Raw genomic sequence first — 23,710 nt, forward strand, 5'->3', positions numbered from 1 at the left:
TAATTAAAAAAAACTAGGGGGGAGAATACAAATCCAGGGGAATTCTGATTCAGATAACTGAGCAACTGCTCTGTTTTATTTATTTATTAAAGATTTATGCTCTGTTTTATTAAAGGGATAGATCACAAAAATTATGAAGGATATAGATTATACCAGTCCATGTTAAATAGATGTGTATAATGTTTCAAGTCTCATTTAAAATTTTTATCTATCTATCTATCTATCTATCTATCTATCTACTTACCTACCTACCTACCTACCTAGCTGGAATTAAAAGCTTCCAGCACTACACCCAGCCTAAAATCTTTTTAATATTCAGAAGTAATTTGTATAACAGGGCTGAGGCAAGAGGGTGGCAATTCTGAGGCCTTCCTATGCTAAGATACTGAGATGCTCTCCTGAAAATAAGCGAACAAAAAAGAAGCAACTTACATAGAGTATAATGCACACACTTCATGTATAGAGCACTGAGTTCTCATTTATGCATCTGTGTTACTAATCACTACCTATCTCAAGACACAGAACACTTCCAGAACCTCAGAAGACAGCCCTGAGTCAACAAACACCCCATGACTTCCAGAAACAGTAACTACAGTCTCTCCCACTAGAAACTCAAGTTACTGTTTTCATTTGTTTTGGTGCTGGGATGTAAGTCAGTGGTAGAGTGTTTACCTAGCATGTATAAGGCCTTATGTCAACCCCTAGCACTACCAGAAAAAAAAAGCCTGACATCATAGGTATAGGTATGTACTATTCCATTGAACAGATTACAGGACACGAGCCTACTTCACTGTCAAGGTACACTTGGCTGTTTCTAGTTGAAGCTACTGAGAATAAGGCTATGGAGGCCAGAGAGCTGACTCAAGAGTAAGAGTTCATCTCTTCCAGAGGAACTGAGTTCAGTCCCCAGCACTCTTTTGGGTGGCTCACATTCATCTGTAACTTCAACTCCAGAGGACTTTCTGACTTAGACCGGCACCCAAACAAGTGGCATATACTCATGCAGACATATACATTAAAATGAAAATTTTATAAATAAAAAATCTAGAGGTAACCTTGCTAACCACAGCTTTAGAAAAAAACAAAACAAGGTCATTACAATCACTGATATTTGTTTTGAAATAAAATCTTCCTAGTAGCCCACACTGGCCTTGAACTCACTTAGCACTCTAGATGGTGGGATTTATAGGTGTACTACCAGGCCTGGCTGGCTGGATTTTTCTGTTGGGTGTGTTGTGTATGTGTGTATGGTGTTGATGTTGAAGGTTCTTGAATTTTGGTTTACACATATTTATTTTGCAATCTGCTTTTAATTTTAGGCCATAAAAGCAGAAGCTTGGGCTACACAGCACAACCTTCTGGCAAAGACTAAAGAGGAGGAAAGCATCTGAGAAAATGAGGGTCTGCTTTCCTCTAGCTGTCATCCTGCAATAAGACATGTCTAACCTAGAGGAATGCAGCAGGCTAGAGGGAAGTTTCCTTGGCAGAGATCTGTGTGTAGTTCACTTCTGCCTCCTTTCTGGATGTGGCTTCCTAACCACCCAGTCCTGGCAGTTCTGTCACCAATAATAGGCAGCCAGTTGCCTGGGAAATTTTCTCAGTAGTCATTCTTTTGTTTGTTTGTTTTTGTTTGGTTTGGTTTTGTTTTTCGAGACAGTGTTTCTCTGTAGCTTTGGAGCCTGTCCTGGAACTAACTCTTGTAGACCAGGCTGGCCTTGAACTCAGAGATCCCTTTGCCTCTGCCTCCCGAGTGCTGGGATTAAAAGCGTGCACCACCATCGTCTGGCTTCAGTAGTCATTCTTTAAGCAAATATTTGAGCATTAACACAGAGCCAGACATTGTGCAAGGCCCAAAGGTGCACAAGACAGACAAGAGCTCTGCTCTCAAGATTTACATTCCAGTGGGGAGCAGAAACAGGCCAGATAAGCTGTAAAGTGTATTAAACAAGGGAGAGAGACTTACCTGGGAAATAGGTGTTATGGTTTTGGTCTCTTTAAGAGACAAGCCACACCCATTCCCCTCCCCATCCACTGAGGCAGGCTGATCTTCAGCTTCGGGCCTGAGCTCGCTCTCTTTTCCATCTTCCTCTCGGAGAGGCAGTTTCGCTTCTGCCTCTCTCCCCACTTCTCTGCTTCCCCCCTTCTCTCTCTCTCTCTCTCTCTCTCTCTCTCCCTCCCTCCCTCTCTCCCTCCCTCTCTCTCTGTCCCCCCTTCACCCTTCCTCCTCCATTACCCCCTGAATGAACATTCAACCTCACCCTGCATGTCGTGTCTATCCATGTTTCTGTCTTCTGCCCGCCCACCATGTGTCTCCCTGCCTGGAACCAGCCATTGCTCGGGGACCAGCAGCCTTCTCTGCCCAGGCACCACTGCCTGCTGCCACATGGCCCGCCACCACTGCTCTGGGACCAGCAGCTGTCTCTGCCTGGGACTGGCTGCTCCCAGGGCCTGCTGTCTGCCGCCACCGCTCAGGCCACCACTCTGGGATCGGCAGCCATTTCTGCCTGGGACTGGCTGCTCCCAGACCCCGCTGCCTGCCACCACATGGTCCGCCGCCACCATTTGGGACCTACAGCATTTCTGCTGCCTACTGCCACCGGGGATCTTGCAGCATTTTTTAAAAAGAACAACAATAGGGAAGACCTAAAACCACACCAGAGGATTTATATGCAGTAATTCAGGGCTGAGAATTAGGGCCAGGTCACTCCAAGCTATAGATTACCCAGACAACTTCCTGTTAATTAAACTTCTATACTCTTCATTTATGCCAGTCTGTCACCTAACCACCACAGTCCTTGGGGCTAGGCCACCCAGTCACCAATCTAATGGTCATGCCAGACCCAGGGGTCATCCTGTCCATCTATCTGTTGGTTTCCCTTGGTGCCAGGACTCTTAGGCATCCTAGCAGTCAGGATGCTTCAATGCTGTGTCCCTCCAGCCTGAATGTTACTGTAATCCCATACATGGTAAACACATGCTCTGTCGCTGCCTGTAAGTCCCCAGAAACGGGTTTTCTAAATACTGCTTTCTCTCAGTTATAGGTGTTTTCCTACCATTATAAGGTCACTGGGGTCAGAGAGCCCGAGGGAAGGACCTCTTACAGTATATTGTATTGCTATGATTTTTATTTTCATCATCTCAAGGTTTTTTCTAACTCCTCATTTCTTTGACTCATTGGTTTTAGTTTCTGTAAATTTGTGAATTCTCCTGTTTTCTTTCTGTTACTGATCTTATTTTGGTTTTATTCTACTGTGACCAAAAAAGAGACATTTTGGAAGTTTTAAAATTAACATCTCTTTGTACCCTAGCACCTCGTCTGTCCCGTGGTATGCGCATTCAGTGGTAAGTGTACTCTAAGGCTGCTGGGTGAAGTTATCGTTCTAGCTGTTTTCAGCAGTGTTGAGCCTCCTTTCCTTAATGACCTCGTTGTTGCTTTTTGTGTTTTGGAAGGTTTTTGTTTATTTTGAGTTAAGTCTAGACTGGCCTTGAATTTACTAGATAGCTGAGGCTGACTTAAATTCTTGATCCTCCTAACTTTATCCTGTAAGTGTTGGGATTATAGGCATGTACTACCTACCAAGTTTGGCTTAGGTCTGGATGTCATTTCCATTATTCAAGTAGAAGACTGAGTCACCTCTCCAGCCATTTGTTTTTGTTTATGAGACAAAGTCTCACTGCGCTGCCCTGGGGTGGCCTGAAACTTGTTTTGCAGAACAGGCTGACCTTGAACTCACAGAGAACTACCTACCTCTACCTCCCAAGTGCTGGGAAATATAAGTCATCTCCCAAACCCAGCGTGGCCCCAGGCCTTCACCCCTTCCCTCCTGCACTCATCTTCATGTCCCAGGAGTGAACAATACAGGATTAGGAGAATAGGACAGTAAAAGACTGACTAAAGGGTAGGCTGGAAGAAATAGCAGATATAAAGATTAGAGAATGGTCATGGCTGCCATTCCCTTCTCTTTTACCTTCTACTTGAGTAAATCTTGGGTGAGGAAGCAGTCTTTGATTTCTACAAGCTTTGGGAGTTTTTACAGGGTCTGTATGTGAGACCAGAAGAGGCTCTGGTTTTGAATGTTCAACCAGCCAGTGTCATGGAGCAGGTGCAGAGCTGGCCTCTGGGCGTCTCCAGAGTCGAAGCTTTAGAGCAGAAGGTCGGAGGTTCTTTGAAACTTCGATTTCAGCCAGTCTGGGCCACCTAACTTTAAGCCCAGACAGGCTTAAACTACTCTGATGTTTTTATTTGTAAGAAGAACATATAGATGTGTCTAAGCAGACAGAGGCAACTGTGTGATCCCAAAGACAATCACAGGACAACCTGAGCTGCAGGGAGAAAAGCGGAAAGGGGTTGGGAAACACAGCCTCAGCTGAAGGTGCCAGTCACTCACAAAAAGAAAAGCAAGAGGGGCTGGGCAGTAGTGACGCACACTTTTAACTCGGCATTCAAGAGGCAGAAGCGGGAGGATCTCTGTAAGTTCGAGTCCAGCCAAGACTACACAGAGAAACTGTCTCAAAATTAAAAAGAAAAAAAAAAAAGCAAGAGGGAAGAGGGAAAGGAACCAAGTCTGTTCTCAAACAACTGCATGACCATCATCCTCAGGAGGCTTAGTATGACCTCACTGTGATACTAACATCCTCTCTGAGCCGAAGTCTACCCTTTTCCTTCACCTCAAAGTGTACCCCCACATACATTCCTTACCAGGGAAGGTCTACGGCAAAGTCTCCTTTCTTGCTGGGTCACCCCCTTGGGTCCCAGTAGCCTTAACCTCTAGGAAATATAAACACACCCTTTGCTACAATGCCTATTTGCTATAGGTTTCATCAGATTTTCCCAGAGGAGGGAAGAAATAGTTACTGCACTTAGGAATCAGGCAGGAGAGTTTACCAAAACCCACATACAAGGAAGGCTTGGTGTTCAAACTACTGGAAGGAGTAACCTCAGGTCTCAGTCACTTACCCCAGAGCCCCAGCGCCAGCTTAGAGAACACCAGAGCCCTGGTGCTGTCTGAGGGGAGTCTAACTCCTAAACACACAGACTCCCAAACCCTGATTCTTCAGCCTGATGGAGAAAGGCACATCCCTAAGCAGTCCTCAGTCACAAAGCCCTCTAGTCCCTGATTCTTCAGCCTGATGGAGAAAGGCACATCCCTAAGCAGTCCTCAGTCACAAAGCCCTCTAGTACGGCTCTGCTCCTCTTGAGGGACTTGGGATGAACTGGTGATGCACAACTATACTGCTATAGCTCAGGCAGCTGCGGGATCTGTAGGGGTATTAAATGCAGAGGTCCTTTGGGTCTAGACTTAACAAATCTTATCTACGGAATAAAAACCAGCAATGAAATGGAACCTGGACATCCAACACAATTACTAAAAGCTGGCTCTACCTATGCTTTGTTTTCTCTGGGCAACTCAAGGCTCTGACAGAAAGGGGGCTGTTTCAACTGAAAAACTCCACAGACTAGAAAATGAGATTGAGGTTTGGATGCTTAGGTCCAAGATCTCAATGAGCCCCTGTCTGAGGAGAAGGAAAATAAGGAAGGGCGTCTGCACACCATGGCTCAGACAAAGCAGCCTGTCTCCAAATCCCTACGTGGGAAAGCACCCCGGAAACAATGGCCACAGAAGCCATCCCCAAGAGTACAACCTGAAGTATGAGGGTGAAGAAACCACACTCTGACAGGCCTGACAGCGTGTCACGCTGTAAATCAGCTTCTGAGTCTCAAGCTCCCCTTCTGGTATCAAGTGTGAGAAACTGCTCAGGCCTTCAGAACAGGTCTATGCTTCCAGAGCCATCTGGTTAGCCTTTTAATGGTAGCAGCCTGTGTGTTATCCATGCCAAATGCACTAACTAATATGCTAAACGACATTCAGTGAAGGCTGCTGAGATGGCTCAGTAGGTAAAGACACCTTACAAGATGGACTTGAACGCCATCTATCAGACCCACACAATGAACAGAAAGCTTTCTTCTGACTTCCACATAAGCACACAAAATGAATAAATAAAATGCAGGGGCCGGGCGATGGTGGCGCACGCCTTTAACCCCAGCACTCGGGAGGCAGAGGCAGGTGAATCTCTGTGAGTTCGAGACCAGCCTGGTCTACAGAGCTAGTTCCAGGACAGGCTCCAAAGCCACAGAGAAACCCTGTCTCGAAAAAACAAACAAAAAAAAATTCAGGGAACATTTTTTTTCTTTTTTCCCCCCCTCCCCGCAGGGAACAATTTTTAAAGATGCCCAGTTAGTTTGTCATATAAACAGGGAAGCTGTTCAAGAAACTGCAAGAAGGAGAAGGAAGAGGAGGAAGAGGAGGAGGAGGAACCTACTATGATGGGAAGTAGTTCATCCTCAAAAAAAAAATTTGGGTAGAGTTGGGGGAACTGGGGGAATGGGGGGGTGGAGAGATGGTTCAGCAGTTGAGAGCACTGGCTACTCTTCCAAAGGACCCAGGTTCAATTCCCAGTACCCACAAGGCAGCTCACAACTGTATGTATCTCCAGTTCCAGGGAATCTGGAACCCTCACACCAATGTACATAAAGTAAAATTAATTATTAATTCATCACGTAGAGTATCATATGCCATACAGTTTGGTAGATTTTAAACATCAATATACACTGAGCTAGAATGAAAAGTCGGGTAAGAGAGGCCACAGGAGCAGGCACCACCATTCTCAGGGCCCAGTTTCCCTCTTTAGCAGTGGTAGGAACCAGAATCACTATACTCCTACCCACCTTGTGGGATGAAAGTGCAACTGGACCATTTCCTAAGTACTGTGAAACCAAGTGAGAAGTTTAACTATATTTCTGAATCACCAATATGGCACTAGGCAGGAAACACTCAATGAATGATACTCATCCTTCTTATTGTGGATTGGGGGGGGTCTGGGATCATTTACAGCAGATCTGAACAGGAGGTTCAGCCTTGAGCCAGACTAGTTCTAGCACAGCATTGTACACAGTGAATCCAGAAAACTTTTTTTTTTCCTTTTGGAGCTAGCAGTTGAACCTAGAGCTTTGAGCATGCCAAGCAAAGGTCTACCATTAAGCTACAACCCAGCCTGGACAAAAGAATTCTTTCTAGGAAAAACGGTAGTAAGATGGGCTCTTTACATGGCTGACAGTGTAAAGCTGACATCAAGACCCTCATTTTACAAAGTCATAGTCAGTCTTCAGGCTTCTACAAGGCCTGTGAAAAACAGGCAAGAAACACAAGCATCCATGGCTTTAAGCACAGACCCTGACAATATAGCAGGTCCCAAGGGACCAGAAGAAGGCTCCCCACAATCATGAGGAAGTGACAAGTGTGCAGAGAAGTCAGCCTGTAGATAGTACCCAGTGAGCTCCTCACCTTGCTGTGCGGAAGGCTCCTGCTACCAACTAACACTAAAGGGAAGCTGCTACTGCTAGGAAAGAAAAATAAAAGATTATGCCCTTCAACTACCCTGAAGCTTCTTAGAAAGAGAAAATCATCACGGGTGTTATGAACAAATCTGGGCTATCACTCTGTCAGACCAACATGGACTAGCTTCTTTAAAAAAAAAAAAATGTTGTCTTATTAGCCATTACAAATTTCCCCCAGAGCCGGGCGATGGTGGCGCACGCCTTTAATCCCAGCACTCGGGAGGCAGAGGCAGGTGGATCTCTATGAGTTCGAGACCAGCCTGGTCTACAGAGCTAGTTCCAGGACAGGCTCCAAAGCCACAGAGAAACCCTGTCTTGAAAAACCAAAAAAAAAAAAAAAAAAACAAATTTCCCCCAGAACTCTCGAGTATGCAGCCTCAATGAGTATCCTTATTAATTCCCACTATATAAGAATATACAGGGTCCAAGAGCTCCATCAGTTAGGTTTAGCGAAGTCTATTGTCACATGACACTGCTCTACCACACAGAGGGCGAATTAGGAACATACCAGCAGGCTAAGATGCAGAGGCCTGTGAAGAGGATGATGGGGATGGGATAGGATGCACAGAGCAGCCCATGGTGGTAGAAGGCCTGAGATATCTTCTCACGCAGCCTTTCAGTCAAGGTCATCCTCAGCTAAGTCACCTTGTTGCCATCCCGGAGAGTGACCATGGATCAGCCCGGAAGATGTTGCATACCAATGACAATGAACATCATTTGCAGGTACCTAACCAAAAGGGAAAAAAGCAAATTCACATTAAGTATTGGGGGCTGGAGAGACCGTTTAGTGGTTAAGAGCACTGACTGCTCTCCTAGAGGACCTGGGTTCAATTTCCAGCATGATATAGCGGTTCACACCTGTCTGCAACTCCAGTTAAGTGGGATAACGGCACCCTCATACAGACATACATGCGCATACAATAAAATAAAATAAAACATTAAATACTTGGTCCTGCACACCAGAACTGCCAATGGGAGGTGGCAGTTATGTGGCTAGGGACTAGTTTCAGGATATGTAGGGTCTGGAGAATGAGTCTCAATATAAGCACATGCACACACAACAACCTTGGTACCTTTGTAAGTGACTATAAGCTGCTATTTTGATACAAGAGCTAGCTCTTCATGGTAAAAAAAAAAAAAAAAAAAGAAAAGAAAAACCTCTAAGCTGCTCATGTATGTTGCAGTAAGAATAGAGGTTAGGGTTTAAAAGAAGATTAGGGTTAGAAAGTAGATGGTGGTGGCGCAAGCCCTTAATCCCAGCACTCAGGAGGTAGAGACAGGTGGATCTCTGTGAGTTTGAGGCCAGTCTGGTCTAGAAGAGCTAGTTCCAGGACAAGCTCCAAAACTACAGAAAAACCCTGCCTGTCTAGGGTGGAAAAAGGGAGGGGATTAGCATAGCAAGGCCTGGAACACTAAGGAAGGTGAGTAAGTGGGCTTTATAGCTGGGTATGAGAAAACCAAGCTAGTCAGATAAGAGGAAGGATGGGGCTTGTGGCCAGCTCTCCACCCACGCCCTGCAGAAGCAATTGAGAAACATACGTAAGACACCATTATCCTTTCTCTTAGCCTTGCCTCTAACGCAGCAAATCCTAACAGACTGAACTGTAAGGATGGGTTCTAACGAGACATTCCTGCCTGGAAGAGCACCTCAGAGCACCCCATAGACACGGAGCTAACATGAGGCAACAAAGAAAGACTGCAGCTACAAATGGTGGCTGGAGAGAGGTAACACTCTGCTGTGGTCATGCTACAGGCTGGTTGTCTAAATGTGAAAACACAGCCTAGTTTAATTAACAGCACTTGGAACCTGCAAGGCTGCAGGGCCGTAACATCAGCCAAGAGACTAATAGCAATAGTGAGTAGACAGTCAAGGTCAATGACTAACAAACCTGCAGTTGGATAGAGGGGGCTTCAACCACTCCTAACTCAGAGAGTGCACATCAACAGTGCACGACAGTTCATCTCCCTGGTTGGGCCAGGGGGCCATGCATAGATCCTGTGGACCCCTCCACTGGCTCCACCCAGAGTAACACAGAGAACTAACCAATCTCACAGCAGTTACCTTGGTCTTCATCTAGTCTTTGCCATAACCCTATAAAACCTCTAAACTACAAAATTCAGTGGCTTTTTCTCTTGAAAACCCTTCTCTCTTTCAGGAGTTTCTATTGCTTTTGCTTAATTTCTCACATTTCCCCAACTTTGTACTTTTCTGTAATTATTGTTAATAAAGCCTGTTTCTACTTTGCAAACTCCCTCAACAGTCCACCTCTTTAATTTCACTGGCATGAGACAATGAGCTTGGAGCAACTGTTTCAGGTGGCTTTTTTGGTCGTTAGATGTCGGGCATCACAGGTCACTAGGTCATAAATAACAGAGCTGTGGAAGGTCCTGCAGCTCTAAACACTCAGCCACGCTCGCCAGTCTAGCCAGACAAGCCTTTGTTCATATTAGGGGTTTTGTTTTTGTTTATGCAGATGCTAAGGATCAAACCCAGCAAACAAAGACTCAGCAAATGCTCTACTACTGAGCCGCACACATCCCAGCTCCCCAGAGGCAGCTGCTCTGTCAAACGGGTGCTCTGACCATCCTCTTCTGTGCACAGGCCACACAGAGAGAATCCTTAGGGAAACCTTGGCAAAGAAATGCACAACCCCCAAACACATTCCTGAACAAACAATGATTACTAATAAAGACTGTTCAGTATCATCTGTCCTCAATAACAAAAACACCAGAAAGCTTCAGACCTTGAATAGCAGTCACCACACACTTACTCAAAGGCAGCAATGTTAGGTTGCAGCCTCTGCTCTTGGTCCCACAGTTGTTCCTTAGGAGCCGAGGGCAGATGAATCCTACTGTTACCGCCTGCTGCCAGCTGTCTCCTTTTTAAAGTAACAGCAGCCCATTGGAACTCACTGGCTCCTACAAGGTCCACAGGCCTGGTTATCAGTCAAAGTGCACCGCCTTGAGTCCGGTCATACCAGCTGGGCCTCACTGCCTGGACACTGGCCTCTGAACAGAATGGAGAAAGAACTGGGTATTACTGGTGGCGTTTATTCACCCCACAGAGGTTTGTTCCCAAGATCCCCAGGCTGTTTTGGCCCCAGTCCTTTCTGAAGACTGGCTCGTCAACTTTTTTTTCCAATCTGTGTCATCCCTTAACCTTCCCATAAATCCTTTTTCTTGTCCTAGCTTAGTTTAAGTTAATTTCTGTTATTTGCTGCCAATCTTAAACCAATCAAAGAAAATAGGAAGTTATTATAGAAGCTAAAGGATCTAGGATTCTCTTCTTGGTATGGTTCTCTAGTGGGATTCAAGTTTAAATTCACTTCTGTTCACATTGCTGTGTCCTTTGTCTGTGCTATTGGGAACTTGCTCAGACATGTGTCCTGGCTTGAATAAGCTCACTGACGACAACCCAGACTGTAAAGAGGGCACCTCAAGTGTCAAGACCAGAAATCAGAAAGGAGTCATATTGTAGCAAATTCACAAATCAAAGGAATGGTCACTACTCCTTCTACCTTCCTAGAAGTACTAGACTTAAGGTGCCCAGGCACTTCTCCAGTCTAGGAGCCTCTGAGGGTACAAGGCAGTCTCTGCAGGTCTGTTTACTGGGGAGTGAACAGAGGCAGCTGCTGAATGCTGTTGATACAGGTGCAAAAGGGCTCACAACAGCTCCACTAGTCAAGTGCTCACCCTCAGAAGACAGATCAATGAAGCCTCCAACAGTGGGGCTCATACAGAGACCCATTGCCCGGCATCCCTCTACATTCCCTCCTGCCCCCAAGACAGAGCAACACAAAGAAGTACACCTGCCAGAGACACACTAGCAAGAGGGTCCCTGGAGACAAACCACCTTAACTGGCTGCCCAAATCTCTTCCCTTAAATGTTTCCCAAGGCCAAATCCTCCAGGAAATTCTATTTCTAATCCTTATCTCCTTCCCTGGTCTCTCTTGTACACAGGACAGGGACCCTCTCTGCAGTCCAGCTTTCTTACACTTAGAGTAACATGAGGTGAAAACTAAAGCTAATACTCATTTCCATTCTGCAGCAATACAACGCTCTCAACTTTCACTGACATCACCTACACTAACTGTTCATCTGCAGAGCATCTGGAAAACAAGTCCAATTATAATTATACCTGAACCTACGGGAAGAGGAGACACTGCACATCTCTGCTACACAGTGGAAACTCTAACGCAAAGCTGTTCAAAAGCGAAATTTACCCAACCTGAACCAATAACCTGTTTTTCCTACATTGCCCCAGAGTTACAGGTTGCTTCAGATCAAAATCTACAGCCCTTCTCCCTGTATTTAAAGAGACAGTCTTGTCCTGGAGGCCCAACTAGACTTATTACACAAAAAATATAAGCAAAAAAAAAAATCTGGGCATGGAGACACAAGCCTTTAATTCCAGCACTCAGGAGGCAGTGGCAGATAGATCTCTTGAGTTCGAGGTCAGCCTGGTCTCCAGAGTGAGTTCCAGGACAGCCAGAGTTACACAGAGAAACCATGTTTTGAAAAAAAAAAAAACAAAAAACAAAAAAAACATAAGCAATTCTGCCCCTGGTTTTTGGGAAGACCATCTACATAAGCAAAAACAAAGGAGCCTGTTATCAGAAGCCCAAATTAGAGTTTCACATGTAAAGAAAAACACTGCTGGCACAGGAGAACTGCCCAGGAGGCCTAGGAGAGGACGAGCCCAGACCAAGTTGCGCCAAGGAGCTCATAGGATAAAAAGCAGCAAGGAAAGGAACAAGTGTGTGAGTAGAGGAGAGAGACCGAATAGCAGTATAGTTTAAGTGCACATGACCTTAACTCATCTCAAACGAGACTGCAAATACAGAAGTTTGGGGGAAAAGCATGCGCGCAGTCTAACATATTAAGCAGTTCATTTGCTATCCTCTCCTAGAATGTCTCGTTTCTTTTGACCACTTTCTGGAATAAATGCCTAGAAGTAAGAATGCTAATAATGTGAGATTGCCCTCTATATGCTAGGAATATGTTTTATTACCATTGGTTATAAAGAAGCTGTTTCAGCCTGTGGCTTAGCAGAGTAAAGCCAGGTGGGAAACTCAAACAGAGATATAGAAAATAGGCGGAGTCAGAGACACCAGCAGCTGCCAGAGGAGAAAGATGCCGCGGGAACCTTACTGATAAACCACTAACCTCATGGTAAAATACAAAATAATAGGAATGAGTTAATTTGAGATACAAGAGTTAGTTAATAAGAAGCCTGAGCTAATAGGCGAAGCAATATCTTTTTTAATTTTATTGATTTTTATTGCACTCTACATTTTTCTCGGCTCCCTCTGCTCCCCTCCACTTCAACCCTCTCCCATGGTCTCCACTCTCCCAATTGACTCAGGAGATCTTTTCTTTTTCTACTTCCCTTGTAGATTAGATCTATGTATGTCTCTCTTAGGGTCCTCAATGTTGTCTAGGTTCTCTGGGATTGTGATTTGTAGGCTGGTTTTCTTTAAGTTTTTGAGCGACGTTTTAATTAATACAGTTTCTGTGTGATTATTTCAGGTCTAAACAGCCAGAAAACAAACAAGCAGCCTCTGCCTACATGCTGGGATGTATAGCATAAGATTTCTGAGAAACTGCTAAACGGGGATTAGGGCTGTAGCTCTGTGGTAGAGCACTTGCCTCCTACACATGATGCTATAGGCTCTATCACCAGTACTGCCAAAAAAGGAAACGTAAACCGGATATGGAGGCATACACCTGTAACTCAAAGCACTTGAGAAGTGGAGGCAGCAGGATCGGGAATCCAAGACTAGCCTTGGCTACATAACAAGATCAAGACCAAGACCGAGACCTCGTCTTAACCCCCTGGCCAAAAAATAAAAGAAATTGGCAAAATATTGCCATATTACAATAACAGATTCACAAATCATTTTAGGTAACACTGACCAATTTTTCATGCATTTAATTCACCACCAGTATGTCTTCTGTCTTCTAGGAGATGTCTCATTTTCTTTTTCTTTTTTTCTGATTTTTTTTTCAAGACAGGGTTTCTCTATAGCTTTGGAGCCTGTCCTGGAACTTGCTCTGTAGACCAGACTGGCCTCAAACTCACAGAGATCCACCTGTCTCTGCGTACCAAGTGCTAGGATTAAAGGCGTGTGCCACCACCACCTGGCTCTTTTTCTATTTTTGGGGGGTGTGGGGGGGATAAAGACTTATTTTATTTATTTATTTTTTTTAAATATTTATTTATTTATTATGTATACAATATTCTGTCTGTGTGCATGTCTACAGGCCAGAAGAGGGCATCAGACCTCTTTACAGATGGTTGTGAGCCACCATGTGGTTTCTGGGAATTGAACTCAGAACCTTTGGAAGAGCAGGCAATGCTCTTAACCACTGAGCCATCTCTCCAGCCCAAGACTTATTTTTAATCGTGCATATATGTGTGTCTGAGGATATGTGCACATGAGGTCAGAGGCTTATCCCCTGGATCTGGAGTTACCAGCACTTACGAGGTGTCATGTGGGTTCTGGGGACTGAAGCTGGGTCCTCTGCAAGAGCAGTGTGTACTATAATCACTGACTGTCTCTCCAGCCTAATGTCTCATTTTCTAATCATTTCATTTTTAAATTGCTGAATTTTTAAAAAAAATAAAATAAAGTATTAAGGCAGGCACAATGACTTATGCCTGTAATCCCGGAATTTGGAAAGAGGCAAGAAGATTGCTAAAATTTCAAGATTAGCCTCGTCCATACAACAAATTCCAGGCAAACGGGACTATATATTGAGAACCTGCCTGAAAAAAAATCATATACTATAAAAAACAAAATCACCCACCATTTAAAGTGCTCACAGAAATGAACTTTGCTGGTCTACCTGCCAACCATCACCACTATCCAACATTCCATCATTCTTTTTTTAAAAAAAAAAATCATTTATTTATTATGTATACAGCATTCCTTCCATGTATGCTTGCAGGCCAGAAGAGGGCACCAGACCCCATTACAGATGGTTGTAAGCCACCATATGGTTGCTGGGAATTGAACTCAGGACCTTTGGAAGAGCAGGCAATGCTCTTAACCTCTGAGCCATCTCTCCAGCCCCCCATTCCATCATTCATTAAGAAAAACCGTATGTTGCCACTTCTGTCCTGACATCCACCAATCCACTTCTGGCCTCTGTGAATGGCTTCTTCCATGATATATTTTTGAGGCTGAAGAAGTTATCAGTCCAGTTTTACAGTTGAATCACTAAATGCATATGTCACACTGCTCATCCATTCATCAGTTGACAAATATTGGGTAGTTCCACCCCCAGCTGTGACTAGTACTACTAACAAACATTCTTGTAAGGCTTTTCTTTTTTTTTTTTTTTTTTGGTTTTTCAAGACAGCAGAGATCCACTTGCCTCTGCCTCCTGAGTGATAGGATTAAAGATGTGCACCACCACTGCCCAGTTCTTGTATGCTTCTCAAAAACTGAATTTAATTCTTTTGGGTATATTAATTTTTAAAAGTGGTACTACTTGATTATAATGTGATTTTCTCCTAAAAGTTGTATTGTTTTACATTAAATCTGTGGTCTATCTGAGTTCATTTTGTAAAATTTAAGCCTAGGTTCATTCACTCATTTTTTTTCTCTCTCTCCCTACCTCCTTAACCCACTCCCCCACCGAGGATAGCATTTGCTTTACCGCCATCTCAAGAAGACTTCCTCTTCTTCCACTAAATTGACTTGGCACCTCTGATTTAATAAAAAAAAAAAAAGCAAATTGGTCTTTATCCAACAACTGATAGAGGCAGATAGAGAATCTACAGCAAAGTACTGGGCCAAGCTACCAGAGACTAGCCCAAGAGAGGGAGGAGCAATAATATGAGCAAAGGGTCAAGACCATGATGGTGACACCCACAGAAACAGCTGACCTGAACTAGTGAGAGCTCACTGACTCTGGACTGATAGCAGGTGAGCCTGCATAGGACCAAATTAGGCCCACTGAATGTGGGGGACAGTTGTGAGGCTTGGACAGTCTATGGGGCCACTGGCAGTGGGACCAGGATTTATTCCTAGTGCTCGAACTGGCTTCTCAGAGCACAATCTCATTGAAGGGATACCTTGCTCAGCCTAGATATAGGGGAAAAAGCCTTGATCTTGCCTCAAAGTGGAGTGTCAGACTTTATTGACTCCCCATGGGAAGCCTTACCCTCTCTGAGGAGTGAATGGAGGGAGAGGGGGAGGAGGAGGAGAGGGAGTGGGAACAGGGATAGCTATATAAAATAAGAAAATATTATAATAAAAAAGATTCTTAATAAAAAAAGGAAAAAAATCTAGAGAAATAAATACTTGACTATGCACACACAAAGCGATTGGTTAGTTGGGTGTATGGGCACATATCTGAAATCTCAGTTTTTGAGAAGCAGAAGCAAGATTTCTTGAGTTTCTAAGTTCCAGAACAGCCTGAGTAACATAGTCGTATGCCATACCTACCCCTCCCCCATACACACAAATTGACTATTCATGCATCTACTTATGAATTCCCTACTTTTTTCAGTGATTTATTGTTGGTTACTATAACTATCAATTTTGTTTGTTTCTTCATTTTTTGAGACAGGATCTCAGTGTATTGCCTTGGTGGGGCTGGTAGACCATGTTGGCCTACAAACAGGGATTGAAGACATGTGCAATTTTCAAATCTTCAGATGGACAGTGATTCCTCATGTCATACTCTTGTCTACTTTGGCAGTGCTGGCCTTGGATCCTGGGCTTGGTCATACCAGGCCAAGGACCCCACCACGCCGTAGTTTTATCTGAGGCAGTATCTTGCTCTATAGCTTAAACAGGCCTTGAACTCTTGATCATCCTGCCTTTGTTTACCTCTTTTTGCTTAAAAAAAAAAAATCTTGCAGCTATTCTAGCTTGTTTGCCTCCAAACATTAATGTGTTCTGGAATAATCTTGTCTACAGTCTACATCCATGAAAACATTTCCCCATCACTTTTTTCCAAGACAGGGCCTCCCTAGGAATCCCAGACTGACCTTGGATTCTCCATCTTCCTGCCTCACGCTGTGACTACAGGCCTCACGCCACTGTGCCTGGCTCACAGGATTTTTAAAAACTTTACTTTTTTTTTCATTTTTCAACACAGGGTTTCTCTGTGTAGCCCTGGCTGTCCTAGAACTCACACTGTAGACTAGGCTGGCCTCAAACTCAGAGATCCGCTTGCCTCTGCCTCCCTACTGAGTGCTGAGATTAAAGGTGCACACCACCATGCCTGGCCCATTTTAGTGTTTTGAGACAGGGTCTCTCTATAAGGCCCTGGTTGTGCTCAAACTCAGAGTTCTGTTGGCCTCTGCCCTCCCACTCCCAGTGGGATTAAAGGCTTGTGCCCCACACCCAGTTTTCAAATTTAAGTTTCTGATTTTCTGTGTATTCCAAGAGTATTCACTAGTGGCTGGAGCAATGTCTTGTGGTTAAGAGCAATGGCTGCTCTTCCAGAGGACCCGGGTTCAATTCTCAGCACCCACATGGCAGCTCACAACTGTCTGTAACTCGAAGATCTGACAACCTCACACAGACATACATGCAGGCAAAACACCAAAGAAATAAAAATAAAGGGGCTGGAGAGATGGCTCAGCGGTTAAGAGTATTGCCTGCTCTTCCAAAGGTCCTGAGTTCAATTCCCGGCAACCACATGGTGACTCACAACCATCTGGAATGAGGTCTGATACCTTCTTCTGGCCTGCAGGCATACACGCAGACAGAACATCATATACATAATAAATAAATAAATAAATAAATAAAACCCTAGTCTTTGGGTTTAAAAAAAAAAGAAATAAAAATAAAGTACTTAAAAAAAATCTTTGATCCTGCTGAGGTCCAAAAGGGGTGTGTGTGTGTGTGTGTATGAGAGAGAGAGAGAGAGAGAGAGAGAAGAAGAGTTGGTACAAAAAAAGAAACCAGGGGAGATGCCTGCCTCTGTAGTTGCACTGTCTTAAGACCTACTTAAGAAAAGCATGTCCTCCAGATACAGAAGCAGGAGGGTTGGGAGTTCAAGTTCCAGCCCAGCTACATAGCAGAATTCCAGCCTAGCCTGGGCTATATAGTGAAACCCTCTTTCCAAAAGATTAAAACAAAACAAGAAAGTATGACAAGCCAAGTACAAGTGGATCATGCCTGTAATCCCAGCACTCAGAGATAGAGGCAGGAGGATTTCAAGTTCAAGGCCTAACTAAACTTGGAGTTCAAAGCCAGTCAGAGCTATACAGGGGACAAGGGCAACAGTATCAATAGTATAGCACTCTATGGGCCCTTGATTTGAACCCGAGCACGAGAGGGGGGAAGGGAGAGGGAGAGGGAGACAAAGGGAGAGGGAGAGAGAGAGAACACATATGTCAAGCCAGGTGGACCAGTCCATGACTTTAATCCTAGTGCTCTGGTAGCCAAGGAAGGGAGCGTTCCCTGAGTCCACAGCTACCTTTGGCTACAGAGGAGACTGTCTCAAAAAAAAAAAAAAAAAAAAAAAAAAAAACCTATTTCTAATAATTTAGACCAAGACAAAAAAGAGATGTACAGGTTTAGTTATGAGAATATTCTCTACAATGTTGAAAGGATATACAGTTTAATCATTAAAAATAAGGTTGATTGGCCTGACATGGTGGCTTATCCTTTAATTGAGCACTTGAGAGGCAGACATAGGTGAATCTTTCTGAGTTCAAGACCAGTGTGGTCTACATAGCAAGTACCAGATCAGTCAGGAATAAGTGAGCGAGTTTAAAGACAAGATATAACCAGTCTGTCAAAATCATATTTTAAAGTGTCCAATCTAAATGAAAAGTTACCATACTTTTCAACAAAGTGCCAGTTAGAAAATACTTCAGGCTTTTTTTGCCTTAGGGTACAAATAAACTCAAAACGTTGCTTAGTCTGTGCAAGGAAGGCCCTGAACCTAGTTCACAGCACAAAAATAAATAACTTTGCGGGGCTGGAGAGATGGCTCAGCGGTTAAGAGCACTGGCTGCTCTTGCAGAGGTCCTGAGTTCAATTCTCAGCACCCACAGGGTGGCTCACACCATCTGTAACTGTAGTCCCATGGGATCTGATGCCCTCTTCTGGCATGCAAATGTACATGAAAACAAAACACTCATGTACATAAAATACATAAGAAAATACATCTTTGAAAAATGTTTTTGAAGTTTAAAAATTTAGACTTTATGAGATGTACACTCTGTTACAAGTATTCAATTCTTACACTGCCCCAGGAAAACAGGCAATATGTAACCAAATGAACAGGACTCCACTCTGATAAAACCTTAAGAGAAAAACAATGAGCTAGATTTAGCTTACAGGCTGCATTGCCAGTCCTTAATCCAGATGACGGACACCTGAAGATTTGACAGATGACAGACTCACTCTTTTTTTTTTTTTTTTTTGTTTCTCTCTGTGTAGCCCTGGCTGTCCTAGAACTCACTCTATAGACCAGGCTGGACTTAAACTCTGCTTGCCTCTGCCTCCTGAGTGCTGGTATCAGTGAGTGCCACCATTGCCTGGCTTCAGACTCTCTTTCTCTCTCTCTTTTTCCCCCAAACTTTTATTCTTCTCTTATACAACATTACATCCCTACTGCAGTTTCCCCTCCCTCAACTCCTCTCACTCCTCCCACTCCCGTCCCTTTCCAGATCAACTCCTCCTGTTTCCCTTATTTAATTTTTTTTTTTAAAAAGCTGGGTGTTGGTGGTGCATGCCTTTAATCCAGCACTCGGGAGGCAGAGGTATGCAGATCTCTGTGAGTTTGAGGCACACCACCTGGTCTACAAGAGCTAGTTCCAGGATAGTTAGAACTGTAACACAGAGAAACTCTGTCTTGAAAAACCAAAAAAGAGGTCTCCCAGGGATAGCCACAGAACACAGCCTAACAGGACACAATAAGACTGGGCACAAAAGCCAGGTGGTGGTGGTGCACACCTTTAATCCCAGCACTCGGGAGGCAGAGGCAGGCGGATCTCTGTGAGTTTGAGTCCAGCCTGGTCTACAAGAGCTAATTCCAAGACAGGCTCCAAAACTACAGAGAAACCCTGTCTCAAAAAACAAACAAACAAAAAAGACTGGGCACAAATGCTCATATCATGGCTACACATGGCAACACAGGAGGAAAAGGGTCCCAACAGCAGGCAAAAGAGTCAGAGACACTCCCACTCCCATTGTTGGGAGTCCCACAAGAACACCAAGCTACACAACCATAAGGCATGCACAGAGGAGCTAGTTCAGACCTATGCAGGGGCCATGTCTATCACATCAGTTCTGTGAGTCCCTATGATTCCTGCTTAGTTGATTCTGTGGTCTGTGTTCTCAAGGTATCAACCCCTCTGGCTCCTATAATCCTTCCTCCCCTTCTGTGGGATTCCCTGGCTCTGCCTACTATTTAGCTGTGAGTCTCTGCATCTGTTCCCACTGGTTACTTGATGATGATGATGCCCCTCTGTCGATAATCAGGCTAGGGACCTATTGTTGAGTATAGGAGAATATTATTAGGGATCATTTCATTGACTTTCATGTTTGGTTCTATCCTGGGTCTCTGGGCTGTCCTGCTCTGGTTCCGGGCCATTCAGGTAGTGTCAGGTATGGGCTCCCTTTCATGGTGTGGGCCATAAGTAAGGCAGTCATGGGTTGGCCACTCTCACAGTTTTGCCCCACCCATTGCCCCAGATAAAGTTCTCTCTCTCTCTCTCTCTCTCTCTCTCTCTCTCTCTCTCTCTCTGTGTGTGTGTGTGTGTGTGTGTATACACATATACTTTTTTGGGGGGGGTTTCGAGACAGTCTTTCTCTGTAGCTTTGGAGCCTGTCCTGGAACTAGCTCTGTAGACCAGGCTGATCTTGAACTCACAGAGATCTGCTTGCCTCTGCCTCCCGAGTGCTGGGATTAAAGGTGTGCGCCACCATCGCCCGGCTAAATATATTTTTAAATTAACAAAAAAAAATTATATTGCTCCTTTCCCTCTCCTCCCTTCAAGCAAAAAGGCTCAGCAGGTAAAATTCCTTGTCACCAAGCCTGACAACCTAGGTTCAATCCCCAGAATCCACAGCATAGGAGAGAATTTATTCCCATAAGTTATCTTCTAACTTACATACAAATACATACACAAACACACACACACACACACCATATACATAATTTGTTTAAAAAAAGAAGAACTTTCTCTTTAAAGTTAAAAAGCTGTTAGGCATGGTGGCTCACTCCTATAATCCCAGCCCTCAAGAGACTGATATAGGGAATGAAATGCTGGGAGTTATGGTCAGCCTGAAATACATAATGAGTTTTAAACACACACAGAAACCTAGAAGTCATAAATTGCCAAATTAAAAGTTCAGTCCTGCCTGGTGGTGGGCAGACCTCTGAGTTCAAGGCCAGCCCAGTCAACAGAGCTAGTTCCAAGACAGTCAGATCTACACAACACAGAGAAACCCTATCTCAAAATAACAAAAAACTACTAAAAATTTTTAAAAAGCTCAGTCCCAGATATAGAATACTTCCCCCTTGTTGGTCAGAGGAAGGGTGGGTGCCAGGCTATTGTATTGCTCTTGGCTGCTTAGCAGAACTTGATGTAAACCCTTCTCTAGAAGTCACCACATATTGTGGTCACCAGACATGGAGAAATCAAGCTGGTACTGACTTAGGCATTTTCTCCCTGGTAGGCTGCTGGGGAGTGGGGGTCATCAACAACAGCCATGAGCCCTGTGAGCTGCAATAACAGTGACCTAGCAAGACACGCCTTGGATGCAAACTGAAAGAGAATTGTGGCAGTAGCCAACCACCTTCTGGTTGAATTTAAGGCCTCAGGGAAGAAACTCATGCCTGATATTATAAATCCAGTCAAGAACCTGTAGCCAGGAACTGCCCTAGGGGAGAACCTACTAGTGTTACTTTGCTAAATGAATACAGTGTCAAATTACCTTTAAGCATCTGCATCCCGCAGGTTAGTAGGGCTCTCAGTCCTCATCAGAGCAGCTTCTTTTACAGTGAGTAGTGGTTAATACAGAGACTCATAGCTGGTCAGGTGCTCAGCAATAAACAGGACATCTGCCTCACATACCCTCCTTCTCTCCCACACCCCCCAGGCTCAGGGAACATCTCAGAAGTAGGAGCAGAAAATAGCCAGAAGTCAGGTAGGACTAAGGTGACATGACAGGACCACTGGACTCAGGAACTTACAACAGCTATGGCTGACTGCACAAGACCTGTATAAGATCAAGCCAACCAACATTCCAACATAGACGTGGGAGGGGCACATGAGCCCCCACCCATCTGAAGATCTACTGAGCGTAGCTGTTGGCTGTTAAGGGAAGAAGAGTTAGTTTTCTTTGGGGGTCTGACCCCTGGCAGGTTGACCATGCGCCAATGGATGGCCCCGGTCAATACACATATGAGCAGCACTAGTCAAATTCAGTGAGTTACTAAAAAGAAAGAACAAAAAAAGATACAAAGTTGAGAGAGACCATGGGGAGATAACTGGAAGAGTTGAATGGGTAGTAGTGAATATGATCATGATTTATTGTATACATGTATGAAATTCTCAAAGAATAAATATTAATATGTTTAGAAAAAAACAAACAGTGTTACTGTGAAGTGGTGGAACCTTTGAGAGAGCCCAAAGGAGAGTCTTCCAGACCCCCAGGGGGACCTGGCCTCTCTGCTTTCATCTGCTTCCTGGACTACAGCAAACAGGTGCCCTCTTCCACTCACTTCCACTATGATGTACTTCCTCTCTGCAGGCCCCAAAGCAACTCAACTGTCGAGTGAGATCTACAAAATAAGGGGTAGTAGTGGCTGGTGACTGTAACCCCAGTACTCAAAGAGGCTGAACCAGAAGAAAAAGAGAGAGGAGAAACACTTGGTTCTTCATAAACATGCTACTTAAGGTATTTTGTTATAGTGACAGAGAGCTCACTAGCACATTTATCAGAAGAAAATATAATTAGGACCCAAGAGATGGCTAAGTAGATGTAAGAGCTTGCTGTACAAGCACGGTGACCTGAGTTTGACCCTGGGACTCCTGCTGGAAGGAGAAGGTCAACTATGGAAGGTGGTCCTCTGACTTCCACATGCACACCTATATATAAACAAACACCTCAAATAAAATAAAGTAAAAATTTAAAAAGGAAAGAGCCAGGCAGGGGGGGCACAGGCCTTTAATCCCAGCATTTTGGAAGCAGATGGAGCAGAATCTCTTGATATGAGGGCAGCCTGGTCACAACCAGGACTACATAGAGAAAAAAATGTAGAAAAAAAAATTGGAGACAAACAGATATGAATCTCCACCTACACTGCACCCAGCTCCCTCAGAGAGCCCTGGTCTGGGCAGTGTCCTCACGCTTACCACTCCTTGTACTACAGAAATTTACTGCTGTAGAATTCTCAGCTAAGGGCTGGAGAGATGGCTCAGTGGTTAAGAGCACTGACTGCTCTTCCAGAGGACTGGGGTTCAATTCCCAGCACTCACATGGCAGCTCACAACTGTCTGAAAATCCAGTTCCAGGGAATCTGACACCTTCCCACTAATGCACATAAAATAAAAAATTAAAAAAAAAAAGAATTCTCAGCTGTTTTACTCTTTAAAAAAATCTCTATGTATTGGTACATAGAGAAAGCTGGCCACCAATCATCATGTTACTCAAACTGTTCCTCAGTTTATCACTGTAAATGAACACATTTGAGGCATCATTTGGATCCCTTATCTGAACTTCACTCTCCTCTCCCTCACAGACTACATGTACACTGTCTAGTCTCACTGCTCACCCTGTCTGCATAGCCCGCAAGACAGAAATTGAATAGTTTTTTCAACCTCTCCTTCCCCTCCTCCAAGCCCCAACAACTCAGCTGAGCTGTTCGTCTTGCTACCTTTCTTCTTCTGACCTGCTTCTCTTAGTGGTCAAAAAGTCTAAGATTGTATCTTACCCACTGGTCAGATCCCTTCCACACTTAGAACAAAATCCAGATGTCTGTCCCTGTCTGCGAGAGATCTGCACAGCCCATCCTGTCCTCCCCAACTTCGCCTCATATCACCTCCCTAATCCTGTCCTCTTCCAATCCAGGTGCCGGCCTCATTCCCATCAAGGCCCTGACACACCCTGTTCTCTCTGCTGTCTTCTCTTTGTAGGCCAGCTCTTTTACATCTATCAGGTCTCAGGTCATTATACAAAAACAGCTCACCTGACCGCAGTTCTCCAGTGGTTCCTCTACTGTTCTCACAGTTTATTCTCTTTCAGAGCATTTAGAATTCTGTAACCATGAGTAGTCTGTGCCCTGACAAGACTATACACAAATTCTTTGTCCATGGTTGTACACCAGTG

General features: G+C 44.3%; 1 protein-coding gene across 3 annotated transcripts in view; it reads right to left on the bottom strand.

The window, feature by feature from the left end:
* LOC121464167 (SREBF chaperone) overlaps positions 1 to 23,710 on the bottom strand; it is a 68,141-nt gene that overhangs the window by 24,747 nt on the left and 19,684 nt on the right. For 2 of the 3 annotated variants that reach the window (XM_041676793.1, XM_041676791.1), the window contains exons 2-3: positions 10,168 to 10,405; positions 7,905 to 8,123 (exon numbers count right to left, since the gene is read on the bottom strand). In XM_041676793.1, the coding sequence (XP_041532727.1) occupies positions 7,905 to 8,026 (122 nt within the window). In that variant the 5' untranslated portion in view covers positions 8,027 to 8,123; positions 10,168 to 10,405. The remainder of the gene's footprint in view (positions 1 to 7,904; positions 8,124 to 10,167; positions 10,406 to 23,710) is intronic. The other variant, XM_041676792.1, reaches the window with a different exon arrangement.

The sequence above is a fragment of the Microtus oregoni genome, unplaced genomic scaffold (assembly GCF_018167655.1).
Source record: "Microtus oregoni isolate MIOR12 unplaced genomic scaffold, Mior012 000028F_ref0000031, whole genome shotgun sequence".
In the NCBI taxonomy this organism is placed as follows: Eukaryota; Metazoa; Chordata; class Mammalia; order Rodentia; family Cricetidae; genus Microtus; species Microtus oregoni.